The sequence below is a fragment of the Fistularia commersonii genome, chromosome 1 (genome assembly GCF_037954325.1).
Source record: "Fistularia commersonii isolate RoL2024-O1a breed Wild chromosome 1, RoL_Fcom_v1.0, whole genome shotgun sequence".
Lineage (NCBI taxonomy): Eukaryota > Metazoa > Chordata > Actinopteri > Syngnathiformes > Fistulariidae > Fistularia > Fistularia commersonii.
The window spans coordinates 187577-202089 of NC_141284.1; the positions used below are offsets into that span (position 1 = coordinate 187577).

At 50.8% G+C, this 14513-nt stretch overlaps 3 protein-coding genes across 6 annotated transcripts; 2 read left to right on the plus strand and 1 right to left on the minus strand.

The window, feature by feature from the left end:
* The first annotated feature begins 143 nt into the window (after positions 1 to 143).
* Positions 144 to 5232, plus strand: agxta (alanine--glyoxylate and serine--pyruvate aminotransferase a). Of its 2 annotated transcripts, XM_086171341.1 has the most exons (11): positions 184 to 430; positions 1129 to 1321; positions 2447 to 2511; positions 2599 to 2699; positions 2776 to 2846; positions 3041 to 3125; positions 3193 to 3291; positions 3368 to 3437; positions 4572 to 4667; positions 4772 to 4900; positions 4976 to 5232. In XM_086171341.1, exons 1-11 carry the CDS (start codon positions 272 to 274, stop codon positions 5081 to 5083), a joined length of 1176 nt encoding a protein of 391 aa, XP_086027467.1. In that variant the 5' UTR covers positions 184 to 271; the 3' UTR covers positions 5084 to 5232. The 2 variants fall into 2 exon arrangements, with proteins under 2 accessions (XP_086027381.1, XP_086027467.1); XM_086171255.1 differs by lacking the exon at positions 4572 to 4667 and having other exon boundaries at positions 144 to 430.
* A 1168-nt stretch (positions 5233 to 6400) lies between these two features.
* On the plus strand, positions 6401 to 7734 carry dtymk (deoxythymidylate kinase (thymidylate kinase)). The gene is made up of 5 exons (XM_086171742.1): positions 6401 to 6739; positions 6827 to 6935; positions 7012 to 7102; positions 7176 to 7373; positions 7447 to 7734. The coding sequence occupies exons 1-5, from the start codon at positions 6610 to 6612 to the stop codon at positions 7555 to 7557; spliced, it is 639 nt and encodes a 212-aa protein (XP_086027868.1). The 5' UTR covers positions 6401 to 6609; the 3' UTR covers positions 7558 to 7734.
* Positions 7635 to 13779, minus strand: atg4b (autophagy related 4B, cysteine peptidase). Of its 3 annotated transcripts, none has more exons than XR_015107998.1 (13): positions 13703 to 13779; positions 11915 to 12016; positions 11756 to 11827; positions 11540 to 11638; positions 11360 to 11461; positions 11187 to 11259; positions 10786 to 10865; positions 10409 to 10605; positions 9151 to 9229; positions 8924 to 9069; positions 8765 to 8807; positions 8594 to 8687; positions 7635 to 8172 (listed from the first exon to the last, which is right to left on the minus strand). XR_015107998.1 is itself a non-coding variant. In XM_086171121.1 (13 exons), exons 1-13 carry the CDS (start codon positions 13710 to 13712, stop codon positions 8099 to 8101), a joined length of 1185 nt encoding a protein of 394 aa, XP_086027247.1. In that variant the 5' UTR covers positions 13713 to 13779; the 3' UTR covers positions 7635 to 8098. The 3 variants fall into 3 exon arrangements, 1 of the variants encoding a protein (XP_086027247.1); XR_015107985.1 differs by having other exon boundaries at positions 8308 to 8687; positions 8765 to 8821; XM_086171121.1 differs by having other exon boundaries at positions 8765 to 8821.
* Positions 13780 to 14513: the final 734 nt, after the last annotated feature.

The following is a 14513-nucleotide window of genomic DNA, read 5'->3' on the forward strand; positions in this document are numbered from 1 at the left end:
TTTGGATTGAACCTGGAAAACTTTCCAAAGTGCAGCAGCGGTTCTTCAACACGGCCTCCTGTCAATCATTAAGCTGCCAGGCAAAGTCCTAATCTTTGCAAATAAGACCTCATCTCAGGCTCGCCGAGTGTTTACCGAGGGGGGCAGTGCTGTGACACCTCCAGTCCGAGGGTCTCACCGGTCAGACGCAGGGTGTGGACTCCACTGGCTTCAGCTCACCCTTCCTCGCCACCCGCTCTACTTTTACCGAGCTCGCCTCCCTGCTGGAAACATGTCTTCCGTCTCCGTCCCGCCTCCAGGACGCCTGGAGAAACCGCTGACGGTGCCCAACCGGCACATGTTTGGACCCGGACCTTCAAATGTTCCTCCGCGAATCCTGCAGGCTGGGGCCAGTCCTGTCATCGGGCACATGCATCCCGAGATGTTTGAGGTACCTCCATTGTTGAATACAGATCAATAGTGGCGTCCATGAAAACCCCGGTTTGGGTTGACTGAGCTGATTGTAAAGAATCCTCAGAGATGGCTGAGCTTTATGTATTGTCTGAGCTGCTGACATATTCTGTCATGGGGCTGCAGTTGTTTACCAGAAGCTCAGTTACAAAGATCAGAATTATCAGGGTTCTCCATCTTCATTGTGATTCTTTCATTCATTTCAGCACAAACACACATGTGGAAAAATGCATTCCTCTTGCAGTGAAGGTGGACTAAAGTATTGTTAGAGGTTCTACATGAGGGTCCAAAGACATCCTTGAAGTATCTTAGTGCACACTTTGGGAAAATTCCAGACACTGGAAGGCACTATATGGTCAATCGTTGTAAAGTGTGGGAGACGAGGGAATCTCATTTATGTTTAACTCAGATGGAAACATGTTTGCATCGGAACTGATCCGTCATGATGATAAAAAGGCAATATATCTTTAAAAGATCTTGGTCATTGATCAGAAACCCTGCAGATTAAGGAAGGCACTCCTTTTTCTGGTAAATTTCTGCCTCCCAATGCCGCCCAGACCCGGTGCATCGAAGACGAAAGCTGGGGTTCGGCCCTTGAAGGTGGCAGGAAGCCCTCGTACTCTCCGCTCGCAGAGAACAATAGACACACTGCCTTTCCAACTGTTCTCATTTTCACAGATAATGAGCGACATCAAGAGTGGAATCCAGTACATGTTCCAGACCCGGAACCGTATGACGCTGGCGGTGAGCGGCACCGGCCACACCGCCATGGAGTGCGCCCTCTTCAACGCGGTGGAGCCAGGCGAGAGCGTCTTGGTGGCAGTGAACGGCATCTGGGGAGAGCGCGCAGCAGACATGGCCGAGAGGATCGGTACTGTTAAGCCTGCTCCACGGAGAACCCGACACGCACTCGGGATCCTCGCCTCGGACTCACACCGGCCCATTTCATGGCCTTTAGTCATTCATGCATTCATTTCCACATTGAGTCTGATAGATTTACATCAACCTCTTAAATAGCTGGGCCTCCAGTAGATTTCACAGCAGTCACTGAAAGCCCATCTTTCCAGATCCTGTGATTCTTCTCACAAGGACGTTGTTTTTTGAGAAGACTTTTCTTATGCTAAGACACAATGGAGAACCTCAGGAACACAGAGTGCAGGAGGTAGAAGATAAAAAGGCGTACGGGAGGGATTTAGGGTAAAACAGTCGCACAGTTCTGAGAACTCCACACGAGGATGAGGATCCTGCTGCTGACCCAGTGATGGACGTTCTCCATGTTCTCCGTCCTGGGTTCTCTCTATATGTTCACACCGTGTTCTCCTCCCGAGTTTAAACTCGCCTCCCAGCCAACAACAGCTGGGATCGACTCCGGACCCCTTTGGACCTTTTAAAAAGAACGAGAGGCATATCTGATGAAAGCATGAATGAATGAAGAGATGTAGATTAGTGTAAATGAATGAAAACACTGACAAAGACCTTTGTCCAAGTCCACTGCTCCTCATCGGCAGACATCACTCGTTCCTCCCACACAGGCATCACAAACACCATGGTTCTAAAATGTGCAACTGACACCTGAATGCAGACATGTGAACCTTTTTCTCAGCGTTCACGAGAGCATTTTGTCTGGAAGAGATCTCGAGACTCTCGTGAACTGCTGCCGCTATGCCTTAGCCCTTAGCTTAGCATCAGTCCCTGCAGCTTCCTGTCTCTCAGTGGTCTCAATGATCATCACTGCCCCCATCTGCAGCCCAGTGGAAGCACATAGGAACAGGAGAGGAAGTAAAGCACGGTCCAAAGAGACCCGTGGCAACCTGGTCAGGGAGTGTCGACGGAGAACCTCACCTGGGCCGAGAGAATCCGCCGTGTCTTTCTTTCTTTCTTACAATTGACTTTCCAGTAAACACTAGCCACCGCTGCTTCCCCCCGGATCTAGACGCTGGCTCGGTAGCACTTCCAGATATTGTGCAATTAATGGTCTTTTTTATGGATCTTTCAGGTGCTCGAGTAAATACCGTTGTAGTCCCCCCAGGTGGTTTCTTCACAAACGCAGATATTGAGCAGGTGATGGACGCTGAGCAGCTGATGAAAGTCGGACGTGTTCTGCTGCAAACGCACGTGCGGATTGACGGGTCGATCTCTATGTCACAGGCCTTATCCAAACACAGGCCGCTGTTGTTTTTCCTGGCGCATGGAGAATCTTCGACAGGAGTTCTCCATCCTCTGGACGGCATCGGGCAGCTTTGCCACAAGTAAGAGGCCGTGATCACACTTTGCCCCGGTCATGTCAATGTTTCATGACACTTGACCTCTGACCTGCATTTCCAGGTACGACTGCTTGTTTCTGGTTGACTCTGTGGCTTCGATGGGAGGAGCTCCTTTGTACATGGACCAGCAAGGTTCAGTACATTACATTACATTACATTGCATTTGGCAGACGCTTTTATCCAAAGCGACTTACAATAGAGGACATAGGGACTGCAAATACACTTGCAAATACACGATGCACAGGAAAAGTATTGTCCTATCCTGCCTCAAGCAGCCGCGGAGGGCATTTGCTGCATCCATGTTTTGTGTGTGATGATACTTGCAGAGATAGACATCCTGTATACGGGCTCTCAGAAGGTCCTGAACGCTCCTCCGGGCACAGCCCCCATCTCCTTCAGTGAACGAGCTTGGTGAGAAACTTCTCCCTGATATAATTCGGGATGTAAAGTGGGTTTGTGAAGTCGTGTTTGCCCACAGTCAGAAAGTATTCAACCGAAAGACAAAGCCGGTGTCGTTTTTCTTGGACTTAAACTGGCTCGCCAACTACTGGGGATGTGATGACAAGCCGACCAGAGTGTAAGAGGCCGTTTGTGAGTGCACCTATGGAACCTGATGGAGCGTGACCTTGCCTGACGCTGCCGTGTGTCTGCAGGTACCACCACACAGGCCCTGTCTCCAACTTTTACTCCCTGAGAGAGGGCCTGACGGTCCTGGTGGAGGAGGTGAGACTTACATGCATTTCTTCTTCTTCTTCTTCTTCACCTTTGGGCTTTTCCTTTCAGGGGTCACCACAGCCAATCCACCTTCTCCATCTAACCCTATTGTCTGTATCCTCCTCTCTCACACCAACTACCTTCATATCCTCTCTCACTATGTCCATAAACCTTCTCTTTGGTCTTCCTCTTGACCTCCAATTCCAGCATCCGTCTACCAATACATTCACGCTCCCTCCTCTGTCCATGACCCGACCATCTCTGTCTGGTTTCTCTGACCTTCTCTCCAAAACATCTAACATGTGCTGTTGGACCACTGATGAACTCATTCCTGATCTTATCTGGTCTGCTCACTCCCAAAGAGAACCTCGGCTTCGTCATCTCTGCAAGCTCCAGCTCAGCCTCAGGCATTTACAGGCTTTTCTGAACAAGCAAAAGGACGTTATAATCTTAAATGTGCCGATACACAATGACAAGTTCACAAAACCAGAGGGAGAGCACAAGTTGCAATTAACAAAAAATTGTCTTTTCCAAGTCTGACTAGGACTGTGACGATGCCACCGAGGTCCAGCTGCTGAACGCAACCAACCCTCTGCACCTGTAACCGGGTGCACTGTTATCAAGCGCCACCAGGGAGCCAAAAGCAACACACATGCAACCTCAGTGCATGTGGCTTTAGCTTTTCATTTGTACCCTATACCTTAACACAACTGTTCTTCCAAAAACTGCAAAAACAAATCTTCAAGCTTTTTACGCTGCGAATTATATGATGAAAGGAAGATGGGTTGATAACCCAGGGGGGTCTTTTTATGTGGAGTTTGCATGTTTTTCTCACGTCTGCATGGGCCTCCTCCGGGTTCTCCAGTGTCCTACCGCGATCCAGAGGGTTAAGAGGCGAAATTGTTAAACCGCCCAGACGTACGATTGACAAAGTGAACAGGTACATGTATTCACTTGTGGCCTCGTGAGGGGCTAGTGGCAGCCCAGCTGAGGGTGAACCTTGCCTCTTGCCCAATCACAGCCAGGATAGGCTCCAGCCCCCCCCCCCCCCGCTGGTAGGGAAAGGATGGACGGATGGGTAATATCATCATGAACATCCGACCTGGTTTCAGCTTGGTGTTTTTTGTGTGGTTTCAATCGAAGGGTCTGGAGAATTCCTGGGAAAGACATAAAAAGGTGGCAGAGTATTTCCATGACGGTCTGGAGAACATGGGCCTCAAACTCTTCGTGAAAGAGAAAGTGAGTTTCCATTCACACGTGGCGAATCAGGGCAGCTGGTAGAATATCGCCACGACACGGCTCTGCAACTTGACAGGTAAAACAACAACTTGAAAATGTTCCAGAAAGCCAGGCTGCCGACTGTTACGACGATCGTCGCTCCCCACGGGTACGACTGGAAAGAGATCACCACATTCATCATGAAAACACACAACGTAGAGATTTCTGGTGGTCTGGGGCCATCGGTTGGCATGGTAAGAGATCATCTGGACTCATGCGTCGGGCACTGTCTGGCCTACCTGATCCCGATGAATCTCCTTGTGGTCCAGGTGCTGCGGGTGGGACTGATGGGATGTAACAGCAGCAAGACCAGCGTGGACATGGTGCTAGCAGCTCTGAGAGACGCTCTGAAACACTGCCACAGGAGCAAAGTATGATGGCTTCTGTTAGGTTCATCATCATCAGCTGCCTTCCGAGCAGCGTGAGGAGGAGACTCCGTTATAACTCTGCGTTTCCTGCATTCAGACCATGAAAGCCTGTACCTTTTACTTTGTCCGGCGTCATTAAAGCTTTCCAACATGGTCCTCATCTTGGTATAGGAGGTTCCATTGGTCCAGGCCGAGAGAACCCTTTCCTGCGTCAGCCTCCGGCCGGCGGTTAGCTGAGACTTCTTTTCTGCTTCAGGGAGAGCTTAATCAGCACCTTGAGGACAAACGCTCTTCCCTCCAGGATGGGGCCGCGAATTGAAAACAGGACCCCGACTTGGTGTCAGGGAGTCTTTGCACCTTTTTACACATGCAGCATTGACATGCATGCTTTGCATAGGTTGCTCTTCTGCAGCTTCTCCAGCTGTTCCTTTTACTAGCTCTCCCACTCACACCTGCTGCGGATGAAGCCAAGGGTATGGTCTAGCGGTTAGGATTCCTGGTTTTCCCCCAGTCAGCCGGACTTCGACTCCCGGCATGGGAACAAGGCTTGGGGGCGGCGCGGGAGGTCAAGCGATCGTCTCTGGAACCGAACATTCGTGGTCGGATTTCCGGCTCCTCCTCGTGTGTCCAGGTGTTGTTGAGCAACACGCTGAACCCCTGACTGCTCCCCTGGCAGTCCTCTGCTCATGGCTCATCCACGAAGGGTTCATTGCAGAGAAAGACTTTCCCAACAGAGATTAATAAAGGATGAATTATTATTATCATTATGTGATGAACGCTCTGACCACCTCCACAAAGCTGGAATAGGATTAAGGTTAACACCTCTTTAAGAGTGAAATACAACACTTGAAAAAGTGGGGGTCATCACTTTCTTTGTCAATACATATCCTGGTCTGGAGTCTTTCCTCCAGCTGTTTCAGATAGTGGAGGGTCGCCTTGGTTTTCATCCATCAAGGCCACAAATCCACCTGCCAGATTAAAGAACCTCCATGTGAGCCTTTAGCCCCTGGGGCGCCTGGCTCTGGGGGTCAGGATGGTGTTCTTGGTTCGATTCCTGCACTCCTGCCTGACAAAGTGTTGTTGAGCAAGAAACCGAACCTCTACTGCTCAGTAGCTGCCTCCTGCTCGGGTTCATCCGTGGTGCGTTAATGCAGTAGTTGAATTTCACTGACGTTGCGCTGCATTTAGAACTGAATGTGGCAATAAAGGTCTTTTTATCTTACATTGTCTAACACATAAAGGCTGTGAACAACCTTCTCTGCACACACGCTCAGAGCGGCAGCTTGACGCGCTGTTCCAACAGAGCGACCGTACGAGGCGCTGTTCAGATGAGAGGAGCCCGGGGGGGGGAACAGGAAGTGCATCACTGAACCTCTGGTTGGGCAGTCAATCGCAAATTGGCGCGCAAATAGTCACAGGAAACCGCACATCCAACCTCGGAGGAGCGACATCAACTCCGCTGGCCCCGCGGACCGGGACAGAGGACCGAGGCAGCAGCAGCGGGGGGGGGCAGAAGCGGGGCTGCAGCGGGGCAGATGGCGTGCAAAAGGGGGGCTCTTATTGTCCTGGAGGGGGTGGACAAGGCCGGGAAAACAACCCAGTGCAAGCAGCTTGTCCAGACGCTGCTGCAGAGAGGACACCCGGCCGAGATGATGAGGTTCCCCGGTGAGTCCCGTCTCTTTTTGCCGCTTAGCTTAGCTTAGCTCAGCACCCTTAGCCGTTTCAGTAAAAGGTCTCCCGTTACCGCGGCAGACAGGACGACCACGATCGGACAGCTGATCAGCGCGTATCTGGAGAAGAAGAGCGACCTGGAGGACCACACCGTGCATCTGCTCTTCTCTGCAAACCGCTGGGAGCTGGTGTGAGGACCGCGACGTCGTTGGCCGCCTGCGGGGTCGAGCCTGGACGAGATGTTTATACGTTTGTTCCGCCCTCAGGCCGCAGATGAAGAGGAAGCTGGAGCAGGGGGTCACGCTGGTGGTGGATCGATACGCCTTCTCCGGAGCCGCTTTCACCGGCGCCAAGCCGGTGAGGGTTCAGCCTCCCCGCGCCGCCGTTCCACGGGACGCCGCGGCTGTCCTGACGTGTCGGTCTTTTCCAGGGATTCTGTCTGAACTGGTGCATGAAGCCGGACGTGGGTCTTCCGAAGCCGGACCTGGTGATGTTCCTCCAGCTGAGCCCGGCCGAGGCGGCTCTCCGAGGCCACTTCGGAGAGGAGAGGTATGAGACCGGCGCCTTCCAGAAGGCGGTTCAGCACAAATTCGACGTGCTGATGAAGGACAAGTCGGTCAACTGGCAGGTGGGTAAGATGAACATGTAGCTTGCAGCCGCACCACCAGAGAACTCCTCACCATCTCAGTCGTGTCCCCCAGGTAATCGATGCCTCCCAGTGTATTGACGACGTCCACAAGAGCATCGTGCGCGAAAGCCTCGGTGCCATCCGGGCGGCCGAGGAGCTTCCTCTGGGAGAACTGTGGACGTGAGGAGCTGGTCTCGTCCAATCGCTTGGCTTCGAATGAGTGTATCGGACACCGGACATACCGAGGGAAAATACAAGAGCCAATATCAGCCTCTTTTATTTTTGGATCCCGGTGCACTCCTGTCATCTCTTCAGCTCTCTACATGTGGCGTCCATCAATAAATTATGACGCAATGACCTGGCGAAGGATTCTTTGCGATGTTTAGAACTGGTGGTCAGGTCTAGTTTGGTTTGAGTACAGGCGTCAGTTAGTAGTGGCAGACGGCGTGTCTATGCAACGTGAAACGGTTACGGCAATTGGGCTCGCAGACTCGGGGAAAGGCACCGTCATGAACTGAATAGGACGTTAAAAGGGTTAAGACTGCAATGAAAACATGAGTGAAGATGTGCATACACATTTTATCCTGAGCTCCTGCTACAGCTTCCATCAAGCAGTTTGGATGTCGGATGCAGAGCTGGGCCGCCTCCGGGGGTCTGCGGACGTCTGATGCAGAGAAGACGCAGACTCTGCTGTGGACAACAGTAAATCATTGTTCATGTGTTCCTCACAAGGAAAGGATCTCGAACTCTTCGTCCTCTGAATCAAAGAACCTCTCCAAGCGGTCCGAGTCGGAGAAGTCTGCAAAGGGAGGGGACATTTGGAAAAGCTCTGGTCAGCTGATATCGGTGTCAATGTTCAAAATCGCGATTATAAATTCTGCTCGGTTTCTGGCTGGACGCAAAGGGCTGACCCCGTCCACAGCTGGACACAGACCTTCAGAAGATACCGCTTGGTTGCGGACTGAGCTCAACGGTGACACGGTCCCAACATTTATTTGTACGGCTGATGTTAAACAGTCTTTTTCTGGCCTTGAATAGACGCTCTGACGCGCGGCCGGGTGTCACGGATACGGCAGGGGGGGGAAATTGGCCCCACGACGACTTTCAATGTCAGTCAAGTCGGAAATATGGTATGGCCGAATGCGTGCTTATGCGCTGCCCTGACCGAACTCCATGGAGAAATTGGGAGCGTTGGCTGATTGCCCGCTGCGGTCGTTTACCGGGAGTGAGGTTAAGGGCGTCCACGCTGACCATGTGGGAGGGCTGACTGTCCACTAGCTCAAACATGGGCAGACCCCCTCTGTTGCAGGACAGCTGGAAGAGAGAGATGCGGAACGCCTTGAAACACCCGGGTCAGAGTTGCGACAGAGGAGAGCTGTTCTCGGCCGTACCCTTCTTATGTGCATGCACCAGTCGTCAAAGTCGTCCTCGGTTCTGCAGAAGAAACCCTGTCAGACACCAGAACGCCGTCAGCCACAGCGCGCTCGGGTTCTGGACACATTGCAGCAATGACAGGCCGCAGGCGGAGACAGAAGCCAGAGGTCTCCTACCGCTGCGATGGAGGGGTCCAGCTCGCAGATGTGCATGCGGCAGGGGGGGTGCTGACAGTGGTACGTCTCGTCGGGGACCCGGCCGCGGTCGCAGGGTTCTACGGCGGCCTGCGTGGTGTGGGGGTCCAGATAGATGAGTTCCTCCCCTGACCAGAACAAAGAGCCAGGGTCAGAGTCAAGGTCTGGGGCGGAAGGGCGAGAGTTTGGAGAGGCGGCAGCTGACGTACCCACGTAGCCGATGAAGTAATGGGCGCTGTTGGGTTTGCCCCCAATCACACCCAGCGACTGGGGCAGCATGAAGCATTGCTGTGGGCAGAAACAAGACGATTGACCTCCCTCCCTGTCACATCGACGCGTGGTTTATCATCGATACAGAAGTCACACCGTGCAAGTGACAGGAGACATCTATGCAGAGCATTAGGACCGGGTGATGGAGTCTCACGCCATCCTCCCCCATACAGGCAATGTACAGAGAAAATGATTGTCAGTCATACATTCATCATCTACACTGCTTATCCTGCACTCCGAATCACGGGAGGGGGGGCTGGAGGCTATCCCAGCCTGGACCGGTTCATCGCCCGCACAGAGACGAATACCATTCACACGTCATATACGGACATACAACCATTCACACATCTGGAAGGTTTGGGGTCTCCAATTAACCTCCTGCCTGTTTTAGGACTGGGAGGAACCCGGAGGAGGCCCACACAAACAAATGATGTTCAACGCGTGGTCATTTCTTCTTGCTGAGACACCGATGTTATACTGCACCCTGGACTAACTCCAGCTCAAAGCCTGAAGAAATGCCCGTAGAGAAGATCAGATAGTCCTCAGGTTATACCTTCGGCATAAGCGGCAGCAGCAGGGACAGTAAGGACAGAGCCAGGACGAGGTATGGACATACAAAATACACACGAAAAACTGGGTGTCTGAGTAAAGCCTGCTGAAACTGAGCTTCCAGAGATGGCGGATGGACCCTCGTGTGGGGAACAAGCTGTGGAGGGGCAACACTCGCTGAAGCCACCGGAGACCATTGGCCCTCTCTGGTGGTCACTTCACGTACGAGCATTAAGAGGGAGACCACGGGCCTTCACCCCTCCTGCCCCACAACGGTTTAAGTTTGTTTTTTATTTTTTTTACTTGTTTAATTACGAAGACCCCAATTACGAGGACGCTGTGGATGGTCCTTTTTCACGCTCACAGAGTCAGTGTTGTCCTTGAGAACATCAGGATCATGGAGTTCCACCACGATAGGTTCATAGACTCGCCCGTTCCACACGAAGACACTCTATAGGTTAGAACTATTGATGACGTATTCAAAACTGATCCAGAGAATTTTCGTTCATGAATCTAAACGTGTTCAAACAGGCTTTGCGCCGTGAGTAAGGCTTTAATACTTGGTGTAAATGTGTTAAAGCAGGCTGATGACGACGTCTTTGTCAAACCGCCTGTTGCTTCGCACCACACACTAATGACGGGCCTTACTTTGAGAGTTTCGATGTAAGCCTCGTTGATGTCGCTGAGGCCCAGCCTGAGAGGGATGAGCAGGACCAAGGGTTTCCAGAGAGCCGTCTCCTCCTCGGCCAGAGCGCAGGCGCCTTCCAGGCAGCCGTTCAGCTCCCCGCCTCCTGCCGCCGCACCACAGGCTGCAGCTGTTTCCAGCCAGGGCATACAAAGACGCTCTGTGGTGGTAACACATAGGAGGAACTTAGCAGGGAGAAAATACAGAGGAACGGATTCCTAATCAGGATTTGTATGTCTGACTTTTGCAGCCAGAAGACAAATCCCAACTTTCTGCTTAGAATTCGATCAGAAGACCTCACGCAGCGCCAGAGCCTCTATCAATGACAGACAGGACTCACTGATTTCCTCGATGACCACCGTATTGTCCATCGCCACGTGCACAACTAGTCTGCTCCACGTGTCGAACACCGCCAGCTTCCTGGGATGGAGACAGAAGACCCTGAGAGCTGGCCACTTTTCACAGGAGGGTTAGCATCTCTGAGTCTCCGTCCAGTGTCCGACACCTGGATTTCCACCGCCTGATAGTCTGATGAGGCGGTGAAACCTGATACAACGTCAGCTTGTCAACTTTCAGAGGCGTTTCAACCGCGCCTGGAGCTCAGACCGGAGTCCTTCAAGCTCCACATCTACTCATGGAACCTGGACAGCGGTTCTCATTGACATGAATAAGACAGTAAGTGCGAGAACAGATGAGAGCTGACGGTCAAACAGGTTTCACGGGCATCTTTCGAGGACTCACTTTAAAACCTGGGCGACTGTGTTTGGTCCATACCACTGGCCTATAGGCTTTCCCTCCCCGACTCCCATTTGGGCTGCAGGATGGAGGAGTTCGAGAAAACAACAGGAAACGTCTTTAGCAGCTCGTAGAACAGCTCTTGCTCGAAGCGGGGCTGAGCGGTGGCTCCAGCTCACCTATCTGATGGATGGAATAATAACTGTCTTTCTTGTCAACGAAGGCGTTGAGAATACTGATGTACTCCTCTCTCTGTTTCTGGTCTCTGGCCCACCTCCAGTCTGAAAATGAAAACAATAATCAGGCCCGCTCCACCACCAAAGCTGGACCGCCTCTGTGGTGCGGCCGCTTTCACCTACCTCTGCCTAGATGTCGACACATCAAGGCCTCGCCCAGGATCATCTGTCCACACCGTAACATACAGCCCCACCCGGTGTCTGAGGTGGGTCCTGTCCCACCTGTGAGACCGTCAGGAGTCAAACATTACACCTGTTATAAACTCAACCCAAAGCCAAACTACTACAACAGGAAAAAAACTGCACTCGTGACATCACTCATTTGCCCTCTGGACTTACCGATGGGAGGGAAGTTTTTTCTGTATGTGAACCACAGGCGTGAGGTGACATCTGATAAAATGTCATCTTTCTCTAAATTAAGGTCAGAAAGCAGAGTCGTTATCATCTCGTTATTATCTTGTTTCTTGTCCGTTCATGCTTACTTCTCCACGGTCCTACCTGTGAGAGCATTGTATTCTTTCCCTAAGATCCATACAGGGTCCGAGGTCTCAGGAAAATCTTCAAACTCTCCAAAGCGAAGCGAATCATATGTCAACGTAGCTGGAAAAACAAGATTTTAGTCAGCTGTGGAAGTGCTGGAGATAAAAAAGAAGACAGTGCGCGTGGTCATCGAGGCTTCCCTCATGGAGAAACCTGCACTGCTTTCCTGAGTGAAAATCTCACAGGTAGTGTTTGCACAGCCGTGCTGACTGCCTAATAAACCAAACACAGACGGGAAACACAGCAGGTAGCCAACAGGGGACCCAACATTATGCCGAAAGGATCGGGGTTCCATTATTCTCACAATTGTTTTCCAGCACCATACGTTGGCCAGTTACTGCTCGGGCTGGGATCAATACAGCACTGAGAGGATTCAAGAGGTCAAGTCTCACAGAATCCAGCACTGGACTCTGTGAGACTTGACCTTTTCAGTAGAATGGGTTTCCGCAGTGCTGTCTTGGGCACTGCACTGTATCATCGAGTCATTCAAACCAAAAATCTCACCTTTGCTGTGAAAGCAGGTGCTTCATCTGAAGCTTCTGACCCTCTGAGTCCCTCAACAAATGTACTGATAACTGAAACTGTCTGAGTCGTCGTCTCATCCCATCACACATGTATAGTACTTGATGGAAATGGCTTTATAAATATGTATATCATGAATGATATTGCTTAATCAGAAGAACTGCAGCAGAACTGAACACTTTCTCAAGAAAGTCGGGGGATCCATGGCTTCTTTTCCCCTCAAAACATTTGGAGAGATTTTGAACGTGAGGTTTAACTTCTACGGAGAGACTCTATCCATCTGTCTCACCGACTCCCAGCCGGGCTACAGGCCACGCTGAGGTGTGGTGCGCCTGTCATAGCGGAGGCTAAGCTGACAACTGGATAATCGATAAGGCATGGACTGAATGATGAAGAGGGAAAGACATGCAGGAGGATTTCAGAGGCTGCAGGTAAAGCAGTGTTCAAGAATGCAGTGTGCAGATGAGGGAGCCGGAATCCCACCCAGGTATCCCGAACAAACAGACCCCGTATGTGGGCCTGCTGATCGCGGTGGTGACAGACTACAGGGTGTATTCACACACCGATTCAGGTTTTAAACGTCAGTTGAGCAGCAACAATGTGGTGCCTATTGGGAGAAGCCTGTTGCCTAGCTTGCATAATGACACAACTATCTGACGAGGTTCACTGGTCCGGAGGTACATAAGGTAGTTGGATGTCTAGTAGTAGGTAACAAGTGAATGCCTTTGAGAATGGGAAGGAGTTTTTATCCCTCCATCAGAAGGAGAACTTCGCGTCTCGCTAAGTGCTAATGGGAAGTTAGCCGGCGGTGATGGGATGGTGACAGTGCATCGGCTGGGATGTTTCCTCTTGGGCGTCACGTAGCATTAGCATGAACAATCCCACCCAAGACAGGGAGCGGTTTAAAGAGTGAACGCGTGGCAGTAAAACAGATGACATCGGGACGTCACATTGTCAGTTAACCGGCCCCGGGAGCGGCACTCCGGGGAACCGTCGGATCTGCCAGGTTTAGCAACAACAGAAGCAGGCTAGCGTTAGTTAGCAGTTAGCTTTAGTCATCAATTTAGCAGGCTAACGTCACCGAGGCTAACCACTGTCTCTGTGGGACTGACAGCTGATTTGGGCCCTGGGATTTCCGCCCGGATGTTGGAAATACTTACAAACTGCCATTAATCAATAACCCAGAGGAAAAAAGACGTTGTTATTCGCTTCGGTCTCTCCTACCTGCATCCATCCCGACGCTTCTGCCCGACTTTGTTTGTTGTTCTCGGCACTCTGACCCGCCTCGACCAATGGGAGGAGAGCGGTGCTGCGGAATTCAGGAAGAGGCGGGACCACTGGAAGAACAGCCAATGATATCTGGAAACAGAGCTGCGTTCAGCCAATCACAAGTGGTCAACGTTTCCGTCGGACTGAAAACACTTGGGTTTCTTTGCCATCAATAAAGTCTGGAGAGCAACGTCGAAGAAAAGGGAGCGACCAGAAGAAGAAGAAGAAGAAGAAGAAGAAGAAGAAGAAGAAGAAGAAGAAGAAGAAGAAGAAGAAGAAGAAGAAGAAGAAGAAGAAGAAGAAGAAGAAGAAGAAGAAGACTTGTTAGATAATACTTTATTTTTCAAATTGGGGCATGAAAACAACAGCATTAATATAGCCAAATATAACCCAGGATTGTTCTGAATTTTAGCTGTTCTTGTAACGAGACACTGCATGGATTCCCTGTAGTCGCCATAGCTCCAAAAACGTATTATCAGGCAATTTCAATAATAATATTCTTAATAATAATAATCATAAAAATAATAATAATAATAATAATAATTAGAAGAAGAGGAAGAGGAGGAGCAGGAAGACAGGACACTAACTTTGATAAATCATCTACAGGTTTTTATTTTCATTTGGATAATCAAATAACTAATGGTAAAGAACGCAGATTCAATCTTTTCTTTTCCAGTAGCGTATATAAGGCAGCCTTCTTGTAGAAATTGGCTTCTTCCAATTCTTTGTTCTTTTCTTCCCACTGGTCTCTGTTTTGTTTTTGTTT